The 18,671-nt window shown below is 34.1% G+C and overlaps 3 protein-coding genes across 9 annotated transcripts in view; 2 read left to right on the top strand and 1 right to left on the bottom strand.

Moving 5' to 3' along the window:
* Positions 1–84: 84 nt before the first annotated feature.
* Positions 85–10,166, bottom strand: LOC140045531 (SANT and BTB domain regulator of class switch recombination-like). Of its 5 annotated transcripts, none has more exons than XM_072090477.1 (23): positions 10,028–10,166; positions 7,317–7,490; positions 6,827–7,040; positions 6,655–6,689; positions 6,419–6,480; positions 5,934–5,974; positions 5,357–5,551; positions 5,083–5,141; positions 4,633–4,727; positions 4,222–4,287; positions 3,855–3,920; positions 3,684–3,749; positions 3,540–3,584; positions 3,222–3,345; positions 2,922–3,071; positions 2,593–2,720; positions 2,083–2,209; positions 1,603–1,687; positions 1,107–1,212; positions 907–974; positions 671–750; positions 453–541; positions 85–342 (listed from the first exon to the last, which is right to left on the bottom strand). In XM_072090477.1, exons 2-23 carry the CDS (start codon positions 7,464–7,466, stop codon positions 312–314), a joined length of 2,082 nt encoding a protein of 693 aa, XP_071946578.1. In that variant the 5' UTR covers positions 7,467–7,490; positions 10,028–10,166; the 3' UTR covers positions 85–311. The 5 variants fall into 5 exon arrangements, 4 of the variants coding, with proteins under 4 accessions (XP_071946578.1, XP_071946581.1, XP_071946580.1 ...); XM_072090480.1 differs by having other exon boundaries at positions 6,836–7,040; XM_072090479.1 differs by having other exon boundaries at positions 10,013–10,134.
* LOC140045533 (uncharacterized) overlaps positions 5,438–18,671 on the top strand; it is a 34,551-nt gene continuing 21,317 nt past the window's right edge. The window contains exon 1 of one of the 2 annotated variants that reach the window (XM_072090484.1): positions 5,438–5,575. Coding sequence is in view for 1 of the 2 variants with exons in the window: in XM_072090481.1 (XP_071946582.1) it covers positions 7,819–7,835 (17 nt within the window). In the remaining variant the exon portion in view is untranslated. Of the gene's footprint in view, positions 5,576–7,553; positions 7,836–18,671 lie in introns of those variants that run through there. The other variant, XM_072090481.1, reaches the window with a different exon arrangement.
* LOC140045534 (uncharacterized) lies at positions 10,244–14,966 on the top strand. 2 transcript variants are annotated; one of them, XM_072090486.1, is made up of 5 exons: positions 10,244–10,474; positions 12,203–12,393; positions 13,104–13,224; positions 13,367–13,474; positions 14,256–14,966. In XM_072090486.1, the coding sequence occupies exons 1-5, from the start codon at positions 10,408–10,410 to the stop codon at positions 14,411–14,413; spliced, it is 645 nt and encodes a 214-aa protein (XP_071946587.1). In that variant the 5' UTR covers positions 10,244–10,407; the 3' UTR covers positions 14,414–14,966. The 2 variants fall into 2 exon arrangements, with proteins under 2 accessions (XP_071946587.1, XP_071946586.1); XM_072090485.1 differs by having other exon boundaries at positions 10,245–10,478; positions 12,204–12,393; positions 14,256–14,963.

Below are 18,671 nucleotides of genomic sequence, written 5' to 3'. Positions count from 1 at the left end.
TTGATGACAATATGCTAGATTAGGATTCATAAATATTTGACATTGACCAAAAAAAAAAAGACCCCAATGACAACATGTCGTTTTTAAGAATACCAATATTTAATCTGAAACTGAAGTAACCAAGTAACAACACTGTTATATTATTATTACAAACATTCAAAACTAATTTTTACAAGTATAAATTGTAACACTTGAGAACCGTAGGTGCTTTTCCATGGTGTAGAAGCAGGGACTATTCTATAAACCATCTTGATCAGTGTAAATTATATCCAGTTTCTGTACAGACAGTGTATCCTTTATTTCATAATCAGTTAAGGCCTCGGATTTAATCTGGTTTTGGATCTATAAAATAATAAATAGTTAATATTCAACGTAATAAATATCTTTAAAAATTTGCATAGAGGGAGTAATATATAATTATTGACAATATTAAGGCATAATATTGTACTTACTTTTGAATAGGTTGCAATGTGCTGGTTTTGCTAGTTTGATAAGTGTTCCTAAATTGTGATTCTAATCTACTGAAAATTCCACCAGCATACTAGAAGAAAAAAAACCCCCATTTATGTGACCATTCATTCATTCTTCATAATTGTTCCATCCTACATCCATGGAGGGATGTTAATTATAGAATACCTGGCATGAAGTTAGCATAATTATCCCTACTTACTTCTCTATGTCTAATTTTATCAGTTGAAGAAACCCGCTGTTTAACGAGATAATTTATCAATTCATTCATCCGTTTCTGATCTGAATAATAATATTAATAGCAGATGAGTGTCAGAAAAGAAAGTATTGTATTCCAGACCAGATTAATACTGGAGTCAAACATAGAGATCAAAACATACAATGAATACTCAACAGCTTTCATTTTTTATTCGCCTTAATTTACGGAAACTAACTAACCATCCTGTCTCTGAGCATCTTGATTAAAACGCAAGGACCTTTGAGAGTCCCATTTATGTCGCACATATCTAGAAAGAAAGAACATAATATGAAGTATTATGGAATACAGCTAACTTTGTGTTTAACTTGGTCTCAACAGCAGCTAACATTGTGTTCAGCTGATGTACTCAACAGTTGCTTAGCACTTAAGTACTACTTACGGGATACAGCTAACATTGTGTTCAACTGATGTACTCGACAGTTGCTTAGCGCTGAATAATCTGTTTGATATCCGTCTTCTTGATTTCAGTTGTTTTGAGGCTTTTGCTATGTAGTAAAAATGTTTGTTATTGTTAAACTGAGAGAGTCTGAATAGCGCCCTCAAAGTAATCTTAAATGTTTCTAGAGCAAGAAAATGCATATTATACATGGTTCAATTTGACTTGCAAGTTCAAGTTTAAATTTATTGTCAAATACACAAGTAATTGAAATTCGAAAACCAAGGTTAAAATCCTGATTAAATTATTACACACAGGAACATTCATTCATAGCTGACGGCTCATGACTGCAATGATGGATCTCCAAGTAGGTCGGTCTTCAGTAAGGCGATATATATATATTATAATATATGTGTGTAGGTTGTCCAATTAAAGTTTTTTCTTTTTTTACAAAACAGTAACACACCAAGAACAAGAACACTGTATGGCGTATACAAACCTTTATGTACTTCTTCATCACCAATTTCATCATCGCTGTCATCATCATCATCATCTACAGATGTCTCGTATCTAGAAACACCACTCTGTAATGTGGTAATGCATACAAGATATTCAAGTGCGGAATCTATATCCTGGTATTATAGGCAACTGACCAATTACCTTGAACTGTATGCTCGTTTGTCTCTCATGATCATTTTTGAAAAATCTTTATTTGTATATGGGCGAAATTTTAAGTGATTGATACAATCATATTGTTTATGTATTTTAAATACATAAATTTATATAATTTAATGATATGTATTTTATTTGTATGTATATATAAAGGACAGTGAAAACATTTACAACGATCAGCCACCTACAACAATGTGCCTAAATACAATAATTTATATTTGTCATGGATCTATATTCTAAATTGTATAATTACTACAGTCCTGAAACTCATCATTTGAATCATACAGTACAGGTACTATAATAATACCTCAGGTCTAGCAAACATAGCATTATCATCTGGGAAGACATGCTGAAGTTGTCCCTTTGTCAAGCCTCCTTCATTGCTTAATCCAAGAACTGCCTCTTCATCACAAAACACATTTATATCATGGCCTCTGAATAAAAAAATGTGTATGTTAAATGTATGTAAAGGGCTCAAGTTGTGGTTGTCTTTTAATATGATGTTACAATATTTATATGCATATTTTTTATACAATACTAACATAAATCATCTGAATCCAGATGAATTTTTTTTATAGAAGATTTATATGTACAATTAAGAATACAATCGTTGATATAAAGTTTGCAGTACACCACATATATTAGTTCTGAAAGGAGAAACTCAACAGTTCTTTTTCAGAACTAATATACGTGGTGTATCGCAAACATTATGTCAAATTTGATTTTGCCATGCAAACCTTTAAACAATTCAATACAATCATTGTTAAATTATAGGCCTATAGCTGTGTTTGTATGACATTTTTTATATCTAGGTTACCTTTCATTTTCTAATGATGGCGGTGATGTGCATATGATGTCACGCCTTTGTAGAAGAATATCAAGTATCTTACTGTCAGAGCCATCTTCTCCTTGAAGCTGTACCACATGGTCACGTACACGACAACCCTAAGAAAACAAAAGTTAAATAATAAAACATACAGTATCTTATCAAAGTTTGTGATGTTAAACGCAGTTGTGGCACTTGTGGGTTTTTCTGCAGTTAGTACCAGGAACTTGCATGGATACAATCTCGCCTTATAAATGATGTTAAACACTGATGAATTTGAAATATACAAATGTTTGTAGCTACAATGCACAAGCTCTTACATTATTTTCTTCTAAGGGATCAAAGCGAAGCACATCAAGATTACAACATCCATAGTTGCCGATTGGTGTTTGTTTTAGGCCTTCACCAGAAATGTACTGAGCCGTGTCAGGATGAAAGCGACAATGTCCAAGCTCGGAGCATGGAAACACCTGACCAAAAGCAAATTTAAACAAGGTAAGTTGTAAATTACTTCTTACAAAATGGCCAATGGTTTTTTTAACTGAAAACATGTACAGAAATGTGTAGCACATACATAACACTTCTTTTTATAAGCACAAGGAACACATTTTAGTACGTACTTGGTTGCATCGAGAGCAACACAGAAAGTTGACGGTTCCCCAAATTTGCCAGTACACTTCTTGCCAATTTTTTGCTTGATTACGCAAACACATAAGGTAGTCATTTACATCCCATGCTGGATCCCTAACAAACAAAAAAGAACAAATATGATAATTGACTAAATTAATTTAAATGGTAACCAATTGAACTTGTCAAATTCTGGAATGTCAGAAAATGTGTAGGTGATTAATTTACACTTTTTGCTTTTTTACATGTACCTATAAGTCAGTCAGTAAATGTATTTTATAAAATAATAGTCACTAAAAATAAAACCTTACCTAACATGATTAAATGCTATGTTACCATGATGATCTATTGTCACTCTGTAAAATAAAAAATTATTTATAAAATTCCTTTTGACATAGTTTCATTCATTTTTCACAATAGCTTCTATATCTATTTTCTACCAAAAAAAAACTAACCTTTTTGTCAAACATTTTACTTTACTCTGAAGTGAATGCGTGATAATTCTTTTACAAAATTGGCATCTAAAATCAAACAAACACAAAGATAATAAAATTCTGTTTTGTAAAATGTAATATTTCAACTATTTTATTTAATTCAAACTAAAATTGTGGTAATTGTAAACTAACCTGTATAGAGAAGCTGCTTTCTGGCCAGACTTAAAAAGGTCAACTATTTTTTTACAGAATAGTTTGCTGTGAAAGTATATACAGTAAATAGTAAGCTATTGTTAGAATACAAATACTTTGTATACATCAAAATATTGTTTAGCTAGCGAGTTTGTTAATTACAACTCCCTGGTTTAACCAGTGCAATTTTAGGCAATGACTTACATTGTTAGGTGTACTGCATTATACAATATTACATTAATATGCAATGCATTGTCATAAATGAACATTTTTACCGATGATGAAATAAAAGTGGGTCGAATCTACATAAGACAAATAAAAGTTGGCAATGACTGAAATAGTTAGAGAATCACTAATTGACACAAACCTTTTAAATTTGTCTTTACGGTCTTTTACATCATCTATTTCTGTGTCTGTAAACAATGCTGAAATTCTGGAACAAATTATTGGAACAAAATAATGTACAGTACTGGCTGACAGTGACATACATTACTACAATCGTAAAATCATCTGGCATGCACGTTCCATGGAGGTAATAATGTTCAATTTATATAGCGCAAAATGCAGGGCGCCTCTAAGCACTGATCAACAGAAAATGTAAAAAGCACAAAATTAATTAACGTTGAAAGTCCAAATTATAAAGTTGGGATTTGAGGAGTTGTTTTGAATGTGGCGAGTGATTCGGCTTTCCTGATTGATTTGGAAGGCCGTTCCAAAGAACAGCAGATGGCAAGGAAACTAAAATTGTCCCAGTAGTAATAATTTAATTTAAACAGACCTGGTAATGAGGTCATCATTTATGCAGTTCATGTTACAGGGTGTTGCAACGATAGCACTTAGGTTGTCATGGCAATACTTTACACATTCTTCTACCTAAAAAAGTTTTAAAAAAACCCTTAAACCTTCTACCTAATGATCGTAATCATATGAATGATCAGACAATAATTTAAACGAACATTTAATATAACCCCATTATACACTGAAAACCATCCTAAAGCCTTGTCTACACTACCAAACTTTATGCAACGACAAACAAAAATGTGCCTAAATATGATGTTATATCACTACCATACTTGGGCATATTACCACCCTATTTGGGTAGACTTTTTTGTCAAACGAGTTTGATGGTGTAGACAGAGCTTAAAGTACTTGAGTATAGAGTTTTAATGCTGTTGTAGCTAAGATATAGTCTGTATTTAAAAAAAAAAAATTGAAATACGTTTCTTACAAGATTTTTCATTTTCAGGAAGTCGGATGATATCAGTATTGAAACAACATTGCTTGGTTCTGAGTGAAAATAAAAAATTGTAAATAACACATTTGGTTTTAGGAACATTAAAAGTGTTATTTATTTATTTATTTTATTATTTATTTAATTTATTCAGGACCAACAGGTGGTAAACACCTCTAAAAATGGTCCAGTCCCAATTGTACAGTGGCTGTGTCTGACAGTGTTATTTATAGATGATATGATATATAATTTTCTATTTTATAGTAATTACCAAGATGCGGTACAGTTTGTGTTGAGGTCGGGTCACGTCGTTTCACAAATCTCATCAGCCAATCAAATATCTGCACATCACAATGAACAGAGATATCCACTTCTTCCCAACGCTGTGCATCCACTGATAGATACTCTGAAAAATACTGCATCTCTTGGACTAGAAGATCACGTGGACACACAAAGTCCTGCTTCACTGTTATCGACGGATAACATTGAGGTAAGTTTAGCATATAATTTACAATCTTCTGACATTAATATATTACTGTTTTACTGTTTTTCAAATTCAATTCAAAATCAACATTTATTTCCAAAATGGTGGTGTCACCAATAAAGCAAAAGCTTGTGTCAGGGACGCCAAAACAAAACATTAAAAAATAAACTACTTCTTCTGAAGACACATGGCCGTCATTGATGGATACTTAGTATCAGTTGACTTCACTGCTGTTGTACTTGAGATCTACGTTTCTATCATGTTATGTACTTTTACTTATTTTTAATTTTTTTTTTTATATTTATTTTTAATTTTTTTATTTATTTTTATAATAGATAAAACTTTCTTCTTTCTGTGTACTTACAATTTTTTGCTTCATCGCAAACATGAATCACCATATTTGGTCTAAAATGTAACCAATTTATATTTCATAATTCAAATATTACAAATTAGACTTAGAGTATACGTTTTATAAATAACTAAAAGTAAAATATGTTTAAAATGTTTCGACTCCATCACAGCGTCTTTTCATGCTCAAATAAAGATTCTTAAACTCTGTTTACACTATTATTAAACTATTGACACATTTTTTTGTCACATAAAGTGTGTACTGTATGTTAGTTTATTGGAAATAACTGTTTTATCTAAGTTCTATTTACTTATATTGTTCTTATGTAAAAGGGTCCTACAAACAAATGAAGCTACAGCTTTTTTATGCAGGATCCTTGTTATCAGTTGTATTGCAATTATGATGTAATTGATGACTAAATAAATGTGGAATAAATGTAAAAAAAAAATGTATCAAGTCAATAGAACAACTACTAACACTTTACTTTAAAGGTCACTCACCCTTGGTCTACAGGCTCGGAATGTGTTTCCACTTTTACAGCTTGTACTTTACATGTTTTCTCCTACAGAAAGAATTTGGCGCATTATAAATACGAATTGATTGATTGATACAAACTATATTTATGATAATTAATTTATATTTTTTGTATGAGTGATTAATTGATTACAATCAATGAAATCATTAAATTTAATAAATCAAGAAAGTTTGAAACTCAAATATTAAATAATATACCAACCATTTGATTGTTGGTAGTAGTAGGCTCTTTTACAACTAGAAAAAAAAACACAATTTGTTTGACATGTACAGACTGATTGAAGTATTGAAATTTTAATTCAATAAGAGATTGATTTAAATTGAATCACAGCATATTTAATAATAATATGTCCATTTAAAAAAAGTGTAAATACCGTTCTTACTCGCTCCATACTCTGTATTAGAGGCACTCCGATTAAGTAGTGTACGATCATCCTTAATTAATCCTTTAACATATTTTGTAAGTGACAAGTGTGTGAGATGAGATCTTGGTAATGGGTGAATTCTCTGAGCTGCAATAGTTGAAAGGTCACCAACTGCAGCTAGATCACCAGCAGCAATTTGCAGCTCTTCAAACCTTTGTTCGCACTGTAATGAAATACATTTTTTTATAGTAGTATATCCTACTAAACAAATCCTGGTAGTATGTAGGTACTTTTAAGCCTTGTATACAAACTTTATGTGACAAAAAAATGTGATGTGCCCAAATGTGGTAGTGATACATGGTCAAATATGGTAGTGATATGGTCAAATAAGGTACTGATATGGTCAAATATGGTAGTGATATCGCATCATCATATCCATATTTGGGTACATCACATCACGACAGAAGTTTTAGGTTATATTATTCCAAGACTACTGTACCTCTCGTGGTGTTGTTCCAGGAATAAGCTTTGCAATTGCATCCCAATTTTTGCTTTGAATGTCATTGAACTCTGTCGAATTCATGAACGTCCGTAACATCAAATCTAAAGCAACCATACGAGATGGACTGTCTCTACGTACACCACTCATTTAGAGTTCACTAAACTGAAAATACTATAATAATGCTCTATATTTTAAAATAGTAAAAAGAAGACCTCAATCAGTGTATGTTATTAGCAGAGAAATACTTTATCAACATTATGATTCTCCTTTATATCAATATTTAATGGTTTTGAGATTTTGAAACTGTCCCACACAAGTCCTTGTACAGAATTGTGTTTTCCTGTGAAATGTAAAGATTTGCTTATTTTTTGTTCTTGAACTTCCGACTCGAATGCTTTTGAGTTCCTGTTGTAATTGTACAACCGCAGTCTTAGTTACACATTGAGTTAACAGTATACTGTATTACTAAGACTACACCACTACTTTAGGGATTTGCATTATGATTCGTATTCTGCGGTAAGTTACCATTTCATGTCTAAACAAATGTTATACTCATGAAGATTATACAGAATAAGTTCAATTAAAGTGCTTAGATTATTATTGCACTGACTTTTATAGATATTGTTGTTGTAAATTTCTCACAACAATATTAATTCAAGTGCACCAGGATGCATGCAGTCTAATCTTATTACTGTTAAACTGAGACTCTTTCAATATATATTCTGCATTTTACTTTTTATTTATTTATATGCTGCATTTTACTTTATATTAATATATATATATATATAACCTACTCCTTTCTAAAACCTCGAAAAGAAGTACAGTACATTTTAAAAGCTAGTAGAAATACACCTTAATAAGAGCTTTAATTGTATGGGCATTTACTGTAGGGTGGGTTCCAATTCAATTCAATTCAATTCACATTTATTTACTCATCGTTTATAAATACAGTTTCATAGCATAAATGATGGTAAGGATCCTGCATAGAGAAGTTTACACTTCTGTTTTCGCAGGACCCTTTTACATAAAAAACATAAAACTAAACACAACATAATAGATACAAAATAAAAAAAAACATTTCCTATATACATTTTAGAGTTGTTCATCATCAAAAAGCGATACTGTTTTTCTAACATGATTATTTATACATTTTGTCTTAAAAAAGAAGATATTCAGTTTATTAAAGTTAAAGTTATTCAAGATATAATCTGGAGACAAATTATGTAATGAACATGGATACAACACTGTTGGCCTAATTTTATGCTCAATACATGTCTAAGTTCAACTAATAATGCTATAAACTGATTCCTAGTTTTTATTAATATGGACATCAACTCGATTTTCGAAAATTCCTTCCTTGGCAATTTTTTTTCTTCATATTAGGCTATTATATAGGGTCTAGTGTAGGTAGTCTACACTGTTGCCCAATTCATTTTTAGTCGCGTGGAAGCGACTCTATAGTTCACTATGTCGGTCGGTCACTATGCGTTTTATCGCTTTCTGACCTTATCTTGATATCAGTTTAATCTAGCTAGGTCAATTTTTCACAGTATATTCCTTATGGCCAGGAATCAATGTGGTTATGTTTTCACGGTGCGCAATAAAAAATTACGCGGTCTACGCACGATTTAACAAAATCAAGTTTGTAATCATATCTTCACAACCATGAATCACAATTAAATAAAATTTGGTACTCATAAATTTCAGGGCATAAATCATCATATGGCAATACAATTACGTGCGTAGCGCATGTAACGCATGCGTACGCGCGCTTAAAATTTTCAAAATTTATTTTCGATGAAATAAGAGTACATTTCAGGCAATTTTAACCGTTTACAAAATTGCCATGAGTGCGCATATTTTTGCGCGCGCACTGCGCGTTAAATGTTATTGCGCACTCTTTTTGCCCGATTTCTGTTTTCTTGACTTACTTTTCAACTCGAAATTACGTTATACGAGCACGTCGAAAGTGACAGGCTACGCACGTGTAAATTAAAAAAATATAAATGTTTTTAAACATTTCAACATTTTTAAACATGTTCAAACATGTTCAGTAATTTCGGTCAGTATAGTTCACTATGTCGGTCGGTCTGTCTGTCTGTCCGGTATCACTATGCATTGTAGCACGCGACTTAATGGCTGTTGGCCTTGTTTTATATTGTACAGTTTTTAAATATGTTAAAATCCTCCAAATGAATTATTATTATTATTAATTAGCCAAGGCCTCCTTTGAATCCTAGGCATTGGTAGGATACAAAAAGCCATGACTAACTCAAACTACGACTAGGCCTAGGCAAGGTAGGACTACTACCTAGGAGGACTAGGTCCTACTCGAGTCTAGCTAGGCCTCTCTACTACTACTACTACTACTAGCTTAGTAGTATAGTAGGCTGTAGTAGTTTATTTATTTAGGCCTAGCCTAGGCAGGCTAGGGTAACTAGGCTAGTAGGCCGGCTAGGGTAACTAGGCTGGCCTAGGCTCTAGGCCTAGTACTCTTTTATAGGTAGGCCTTAGAATAGGCTAGCAAGGGGGGCCTACTACTACTAGAGGCCTAGCCTTAGCTAGGCCTAGGCCTAGCTAGTAGGCTAGAGCCTCTAGTAGGCCCCTACTAGTAGTAGTAGGCCTAGCCTAGCCTAGCTAGGTAAACCCACTTCATAAATGTTGTATGGACACACAGTAGTAGGCCTACATACCATGCTGCTACGTACCTACGAACCGTTTAAACAAAACACACACAAAAAAAGCGTCCGTCGCAACCGGACCGTTGACCAATCTTCTTCCCGCGACGACCTTGTTTTTTGTTGTTGTTGTTGTGACGGCGGATCTGTCAATCATTGATGTTTGATAGCGCCCTCCACAATTTCCTCTCTGTCAATAAAAATCAGATGTCGCGTTCCCACCACACCACCACACCGGAACCAAAGATATTCTTTGCCGGAACACGCGAGACGGACGGATCGGATGTGATGAAGGGAGGTGTGATGAACACTAGCTAGGCCTAGCTATTATTTATAGGTTAGGCCTAGTTAGTAGGCCGGCCTACTGTTCGGACTGTTGTTTATATGAATCTCTAATTTCACATTTTTAAATGGCCAAAGAAACGTGCTATTTACCATGCTGTAAAGTATCAAAGGATGAGACAAATACAATTAAAAAAAGGTTAGTTTACCCATGGTTTACCTCTATCTACTAGTACTACTAGGCCTAGTACTCTAGCCTAGCTAGCGGTGTCTGATCATTTCGGCCGCCAGTCATTTCGTCCGCCAGTCATTTCGGCCGCCGGTTATGGAACGCCGAAAATCATGAAATGCCAAAAAAGACAAAATATGTATTGTTCATTTCGGCCGCCAGAATTGTCAATATTGTTTTGTTATGCGCGATTTGAACGATTTGCGCAATTTGAAATTGCGCAAAAAAATCCTTGCGCAATTTGAAATTGCGCAAAGAATTCTTGCGCAATTAAAAATTGCGCAAGGATTTTTTTGCGCAATTTCAAATTGCGCAATCAACTTGCGCAATTTCAAATTGCGCAAGAAAATCTTTGCGCAATTTTAAATTGCGCTGCACAATTTGTAAATTGCGCAAGATAGTTCTTGCGCAATATGACACCTTTGCGCAATTTGAAAACGAACTGTAAATTTTCAAATTGCGCAACAAAATTCTACCAGACAATCGGTATTAATAATTTATTGGAAACTAAATAACTCAAAATAAAACATAATAAATGCGAAGATGTGTGTAATAAATACATAACATTTATTATTACAATTAAATAATATTATCACTGTAACTTGAAATAAATCAAAATAAATGTAAAAATTAAGTTTTTAATATTAGTTTAAGCTAGGCCATGTAACCTAGTCAGTATCAGTAGTCCAGACCCTAGCTAGGCTAGAGTAGTATAGCCGGCCGCCCGCGCCGCGCCCGCCTGGTGGAACACCACCGCTTCGTTTTCCTTCGTCGGTTCTTCGACGGTATGCTAACTTATAACAATATTTGCACTACTAAAATAAGGAAATGCGATATTTATCTTTAATTTTGAATCATTCTTAGAAATTACTATAAAAATATGGGTGTGCATGATTTCACAATCTGTCGAAAAACCTTGCGCAATTTGCAGATTACTTGCGCAATTTAATACGTTGCTTGCGCAATTTGAAACACATGTTTCAATTCAAATTGCGCAAGGATTTTTTTGCGCAATTTCAAATTGCGCAAATCGTTCAAATCGCGCATAACATTAATAACGTATGGCACGCCTTAATTGTCAAAAAGGGTGTATACATGTGCCTATCGCCTGAATAGACGTGTGTAAATCACACAGCCGATTTATGACTTATGAAGGGATTAGTAATAGTACTACACGACTTACTTTATTTCAGTGGTTATTGTGGGGGGTGGGGGAGTTGTTGTACGGCTCAGGAAGAAGCCGGCGAATGATAGTAAGTAAAATATTGATAGCGCAACTCCATGCAAATTAAAAAGTATGATCGTTTTGTTGATTGCTTGCTGCTGTTTGAATACACACGTCTATTCAGGCAATAGGCACATGTATACACCCTTTTGACAATTAAGGCGTTCTATACATTAACAATATTGACGATTCTGGCGGCCGAAATGAACAATACATATTTTGTCCTTTTTGGCGTTTCATTATTTTGGGCGATCCATAATCGGCGGCCGAAATGACTGGCGGCCGATATGCACTGTGACCGCTTAGCCTAATACTACTTAAGCCTAGGCTAGGCCTAACTACTACGGACTCCACTACTACTAGGCTAGGACTAGATTAATATTATTACTGTATTATAAATAATAAAGATTTTTATTTTAAATTTATAAACATTAACATTTTCATTTATTAATAAAATGTGATTTTTTTAGAAAATATTCGAATATTGCATCATTATTCAGTGAAGAATTTGCGGACAAACCTGTTGCGTTTGGTCTGAGTATGGTTATTAATACTGTAGCCAAAAAATTCAAGGACGTACCAATCATTTCAACAAATGGTGTTTATAAATGGATGCAAAAAAAACATCAAGGATCAGAAATAGAAGATTTTCTTATTTGTGTAAGTAAACTGATTACGATGTCGGGTCGGGTCGAGTTGACTGAACGGTTAAAGCAAACCATAGACAAACAATCGGCACAGGTTGAAGGCGCTTATTATCAAACTGGTGGTAGAACAAGTCTTTCGTTCCATAAACAATCGGCACAGGTTCAAGGCGCTTATTATCAAACTGGTAGTAGAACAAGTCTTTCATTCCAAAACATGCAAAATGTAAATAGTTTCAAAACGATTGCAAAATATTATTTATCAAACAATACTCAGCGGCCATGTTTTTGTTAATATATTTACCTCTAGCAATTGAAAATGTATTAATTTATACTTTAATTAAAATGTACCATTTCTGTTTTGTTTGCTATTGAATGTTTTGTTTTGGCGTCCCTGACAAAAGCTTTTGCTTTTTTGGTGACGCCACCATTTTGGAAATAAATTTTGATTGATTGATTGATTCTTCGGATAAGAAGTATAGTGGCTTGTGTGCTTTTTAAAGAACCAAGTGCATCTTTCGGAAGACTAAGAGTATGGGGTTACCCCGGTGATTGTACTGGTCCATCATGTCAACCCCTGTCACTTGCGATAGGTGCTGCACTGTGGATGCCAAGGGTAGAGGACCTAATCCGAATTTCCTAAATTGAGGATGAATATTAATATAAAACTAAGAACACTATGCTTTAAGGTGTTAAGCTTTAACAATAGCCAACAATTTTTTTTAGGACTGTCGACCACGAGAAGAGTATGTTGTTAGTCACCTGCCTGGGGCTATTCAACTTAATCCTGACACAATCGACATGAGAGAAGTACAAAAGGTTCTTCAACAACATGCATTCAACAATAGTAAATATTCTTTCTCATTCTTTTTGTCTCAAATATGTTCTAATGTTTGAATACCTTGACTTGAACTTCATTTTGAATATTTATAATTTATGGTTGACCTTGAATTAAAAAAATAACACTAACAGTACTTTTTTGTTTTTAGAATTCGCAGTTGATGCAAAAGTAAAAGTTGTGATGTATTGCGCAGTAGGCTATCGTTCTTCTGCCTTGATAAATCGTTATCTTGAAAGCCAAAAAAAGAAAATCATAGGTCAGTTCTAATAAAATTCATAAATCATAGGTCAGTTCTAATAAAATTCATAAATCATAGGTCAGTTCTAATAAAATTCATAAATCATAGGTCAGTTCTAATAAAATTCATAAATCATAGGTCAGTTCTAATAAAATTCATAAATCATAGGTCAGTTCTAATAAAATTCATAAATCATAGGTCAGTTCTAATAAAATTCATAAATATCTTTATAACTTTCAGTTATTAGTTATTCGCATTCAGCGGATAACTCCTTGTAATCGTCCTGTTGCTTTTTTTTTCTTTATTAGTTATTCTTATTCAGCGGATAACTCCTTGTAATTGTCTTGTTTCTCTTTTATATTATTCTTCTGTCTTCCTAATTTTTTTACGCATCACATATCTCTAAAATGGGTAAACATAACATTTCATAACTTTGCCAACATATGGACATTTACGTGAAGTTGTGCACCTCCTATTTTTTAAAGACGTCATAGTTGCGCAACTTGACTTGTGTGTGATTTTATGATTTTTAATGATTGATCATAAGAAAAAAACTAAAAGCAATTTTTTATTGACAAAGTTAATTCTTATAAAGGGTCACTAAAAATGGCATGTTTTACAAGAAGTTACACGTGCGCAAAATTAAATTCTAATCAACTTTTTACGCGATTCATGACATTTTGCGCATGTCAAAAATTCCCGCGCATGCAAACAATTTGTGCATACCACTACCATACCACAGCAATACCTTACTATAACCATATTTATGTAATCAATAGTAGTTGTTAATCTTTTACAGATGATGATCACTTTGAGTTTGTCAATATGGAGGGAAGCATCTTTAAATGGGGTAATGAAAAACGACCAATGGTGGATGACCAGGACGAAATTACTGTGATGGTACATCCATTTAGTCCTGTGTGGGGTAAACTGCTGTTCAAGGAAATAAGACACTGATCACTTTCAATAAATCTTGTGTCATTCTTAAGCTTGCTTCATGCAACAAAATAATTATGTAAACAGAAATTTTTTTATGGGAAATTTTTGTGATATTTATTAATATAAAACAAAATTTGATAATAATTCCTACTACATATTTCCTATATTTTCTATGTTTTTTTTGTAATTATTATTTTATGTTTATTGCCGAAATGAATAAAATAAAAAATAAAACATAAGAATGTAATTTTTCTGTGAAAAGATGGGCATGAACACCCATCATCCTAAACCTTATTTTAAGGCCTTCCAACCAGCCTAGTTTCAACAACACAACACCGTCTCAACAAACCTCAGGATACCTCCACTTTAAATGTGGACACACCAGGTACACTTCTGTATACCATAGTCTAGGTTCTAGACCGAAATTATTAAAAAGATGGTATGTATTATGTATTTTTGGCGGGTTTGGCTTTCCATACATAGTCTAGGTTCTAGACCGAAATTATTAAAAAGATATTTCTTTGACACAAGTTTTGTTTCATACTTATAATACTTGAGATCACTATTTTTTTCAGACAAAAATGCTGGTGGACTAACATACTTAAATAATTTAATGATATGTATTGTTATCTATTATTGTACTTGGGCCAGTGGCCTACATACTATTGAATAAATGAATGAACATCCCCTGCTGCAGCACAAGTGTAGACCTCCTTGAATGAACATCCCCTGCTGCAGCACAAGTGTAGACCTCCTTGTATGAACATCCCCTGCTGCACAAGTGTAGACCTCCTTGAATGAACATCCCCTGCTGCAGCACAAGTGTAGACCTCCTTGAATGAACATCCCCTGCTGCACAAGTGTAGACCTCCTTGAATGAACATCCCCTGCTGCACAAGTGTAGACCTCCTTGAATGAACATCCCCTGCTGCACAAGTGTAGACCTCCTTGTATGAACATCCCCTGCTGCACAAGTGTAGACCTCCTTGAATGAACATCCCCTGCTGCACAAGTGTAGACCTCCTTGAATGAACATCCCCTGCTGCACAAGTGTAGACCTCCTTGTATGAACATCCCCTGCTGCACAAGTGTAGACCTCCTTGAATGAACATCCCCTGCTGCACAAGTGTAGACCTCCTTGAATGAACATCCCCTGCTGCACAAGTGTAGACCTCCTTGAATGAACATTCCCTGCTGCACAAGTGTAGACCTCCGATTAAAACGAATTTAGGTTCAACGATTTGCCCCAAATAGGGGTGTTTTCAAATCGTGGTATACACTGTCTAATGGATGTCCATCTTGAAAAATACCCGCCACAATAATGCGAGGAGGCTTCGCATTTTCCTATCTCCTCCTACGATAATTGTTTTTAATAGCTGAAAACCGGTTGAAGAGCTAGAGTACAGCATCATAATGTTGAAGACAGGCCGATTTTCTTTAAAAAATACTATTTTGATAGATTTAATATACGATTATACAAATGTATTGATTTGCGATGAATGGAACATCCCAATCTCTCAGTCTGCCAAAGTTTGGTTTTACACAAGTAGGTAAATTTATGAGCCCTTGGTTTAACACATACGGTAGGTACTGTAAATATATGGGCCCTTTGAGAATAAACTTGCAATACTTTGACAATACTGTAAATACCTATTAACTATTTTTGGTCCTCATTTGAATCGAACATTTCTTACTGTGAATGTTCGTACTGTATAAAAATATACACAAATAAACTTTATTACGGAGATTGTGGTTAGGCTTCACTGTTAGATATATAAACACATTATTATATACAAATAAACTTTATACTGACATTTACCTCTCAACGTTTGTATTAATTAATAATTACCAAAAATATAAACGTTGTAGTGGTGTATCGTTACATGTATTTTAATATTTCAATCGATTATGACAGTGACAGTTTTAACAAAGTATTAATCGCATGTTTTACTGTATTTAGAGAGGTATATTATTTACAGGCCTATAAAACATGAACAAAATATTTTGTTACTGAGTGGATAAAGAATATATTTAAAAAGTGTTCCTCTTTGTACCTATCCGCTTTCCCATCCCTCAACCCTAATGTTACATACAAAACACAAATTGGGTTTCTTCATTTTGTGATAAGTTTCTCCTTCGGAAGTAATTCCCAGGGTGCTAATTTTAGTTTAGTTGACTACATAAATCATCGTCAGGCCCGTAGCCAGGGGGTTTTTTGGGGTTCGGGCGACCCCCCCCCCCCCGCCCCCCTTTTTGCGCGAATCCCCCTTTTACCAGCAAACCCCCCTTGAAAAACAAAGGCCCCACTTCCAAAATCGTGCAATTAATTATCAATTATAGCAGATTTTTTGGTCATTTTACTTCTATTGACTATGTTTAAATCGATCGAATATACAGATTGTCCGATGTCAAAGTCACTGCTGAGCGTGAGATCGAGAGATTGTTGAGAGATGATGGTTATAAATATGACAGAAAAATGGACTGACCAATCGCGTGCTTCGGCCGGGCTTTTCGGAACGCACAAGATCACGTTCAGTTCAGTTCAATCTTTTTGGGGATTTTTATTTTTTTCCTGGAAATATTTTTCATTAAACCAAAGAATTTCAGTGTGTAAACTTGAATAAAAATGGTGCTGAGTTAAATTGGTACGTGTACGTAGGCCTACCGTATATTTCGGTGTATAAGACGCACTTTTGACACGCAAATTTGACCTCTAAATGTTACCCTAATTAATTTAATTACCTACTAATACTTAAATTAATTAAAAATAGTGTACTACTCTGCAATGTAGGCCTAGCTAGTTACTCACTCCTGTCTAACCACAGTGTGGTAACAAGTTTATTGAATTTTTAGTTAAGGTAAACTGTCATCCTCGACTGTATTAATTAATATTACAGTACGCATTAGATATTCTACCCAGGCCTAGTAATACTCTCTGAACTCGCGGGTGTGTATTCTAGCAGCATGCAGCATCACAGCGCAACACATTTATGGAAGAGTCCATTAATTACGGTGGTGTCACATTTTAATTACACAATAACTATTTCCCTTGATCACGGTGGTTTATTTTTATTACATCTCTATGTCAACAATCACATAATTTTATAATCATGTAGGCAATAGTTCGTATGTCAAGCGATATCTAAAAGAGTATGTTGTTATTATGTTAAGTAGCTTCCCCTAATCTCATAGTGTATATGGCCAACAGTGCTGGCCACCAGGCAAGGAGTACATGGTTAGTGCTCTCCTCTCTTCATATTGCTGTAATCCATGCATGGAAATAGGAAAGATTTTCATATAGGCCTACCCAACATGATATTCCTGGTTCATTATCAGCCCAAAATAACTGAACATCATTTGGATTGATTTTATAATGGTCATACACACAATAAGAAGGTATATATTTAAATAATATGAAATTAAAGTTACTTAAATAGACATAGGCTAGCCCTACCCACACAGTGCATCGTAACTGAAAAAATATGGGGATTTCCCTTTTCATTGAACGTTCAGTTGAAGTAGAGACTGATTACGATGTAATAAAGGCAATCGAACAAAATTATATCATTTGATTCTAATAAATATGTCTCAAATATCGTTGTTTTATTATTAAAATACTATTGTTTTGATTGTAAAATGTTTAAATTTCGGCCTAGAAATAAGTGCGTCTTATGCATCGACTACATAAAAAATACTAATATTTCAGTCTCCGTTATGGGTGCGTCTTATACACAGGTGCGACTTTTACACCGAAATATACGGTACTATTTGTTTTTTTATGTTTATAGGATAAGAAATTATTTAAGGGCTTAATATAATATACTTTTTTGCAACAATAAAGCTGTATTTTATGATCAGTACTACTAACTTCCATAATACTGTACTATATAATTTCTCTGCATAACTCAGATTTTAGTAGGTAAAAAATGTCTCTGTAAGCTTATTAAAACAACCGAAATTGCTCTGAGAGCCAAAGCTTCCAGGGGCCTTCGCCCCCTGGACCCCGACCGGGGGCCCTTGGCGGCCCCCTGGCCCCTAGCCTACAGTTGCTTGCTGCGCTCGCAAAATCCTTGGTGTCAAGAAAACCCCCCTCTGATGCATTCTGGCTACGGGCCTGATCGTGTCTATTTATTCGTTTCTGTAAACAACAATGTATTATATAATAGTACATTTGAAATCGCCAGTTTTGTTACGCTGAAATTACTGTGTATTCGAGAAACATCTGTGGGCACGACCTAGATGGTACGCGAGCGAAGCGAGCGTACCATGCCATCTA

Source organism: Antedon mediterranea, chromosome 3 (assembly GCF_964355755.1).
Source record: "Antedon mediterranea chromosome 3, ecAntMedi1.1, whole genome shotgun sequence".
NCBI lineage: Eukaryota > Metazoa > Echinodermata > Crinoidea > Comatulida > Antedonidae > Antedon > Antedon mediterranea.
This window is presented reverse-complemented; position numbering and strand designations above follow the sequence as displayed.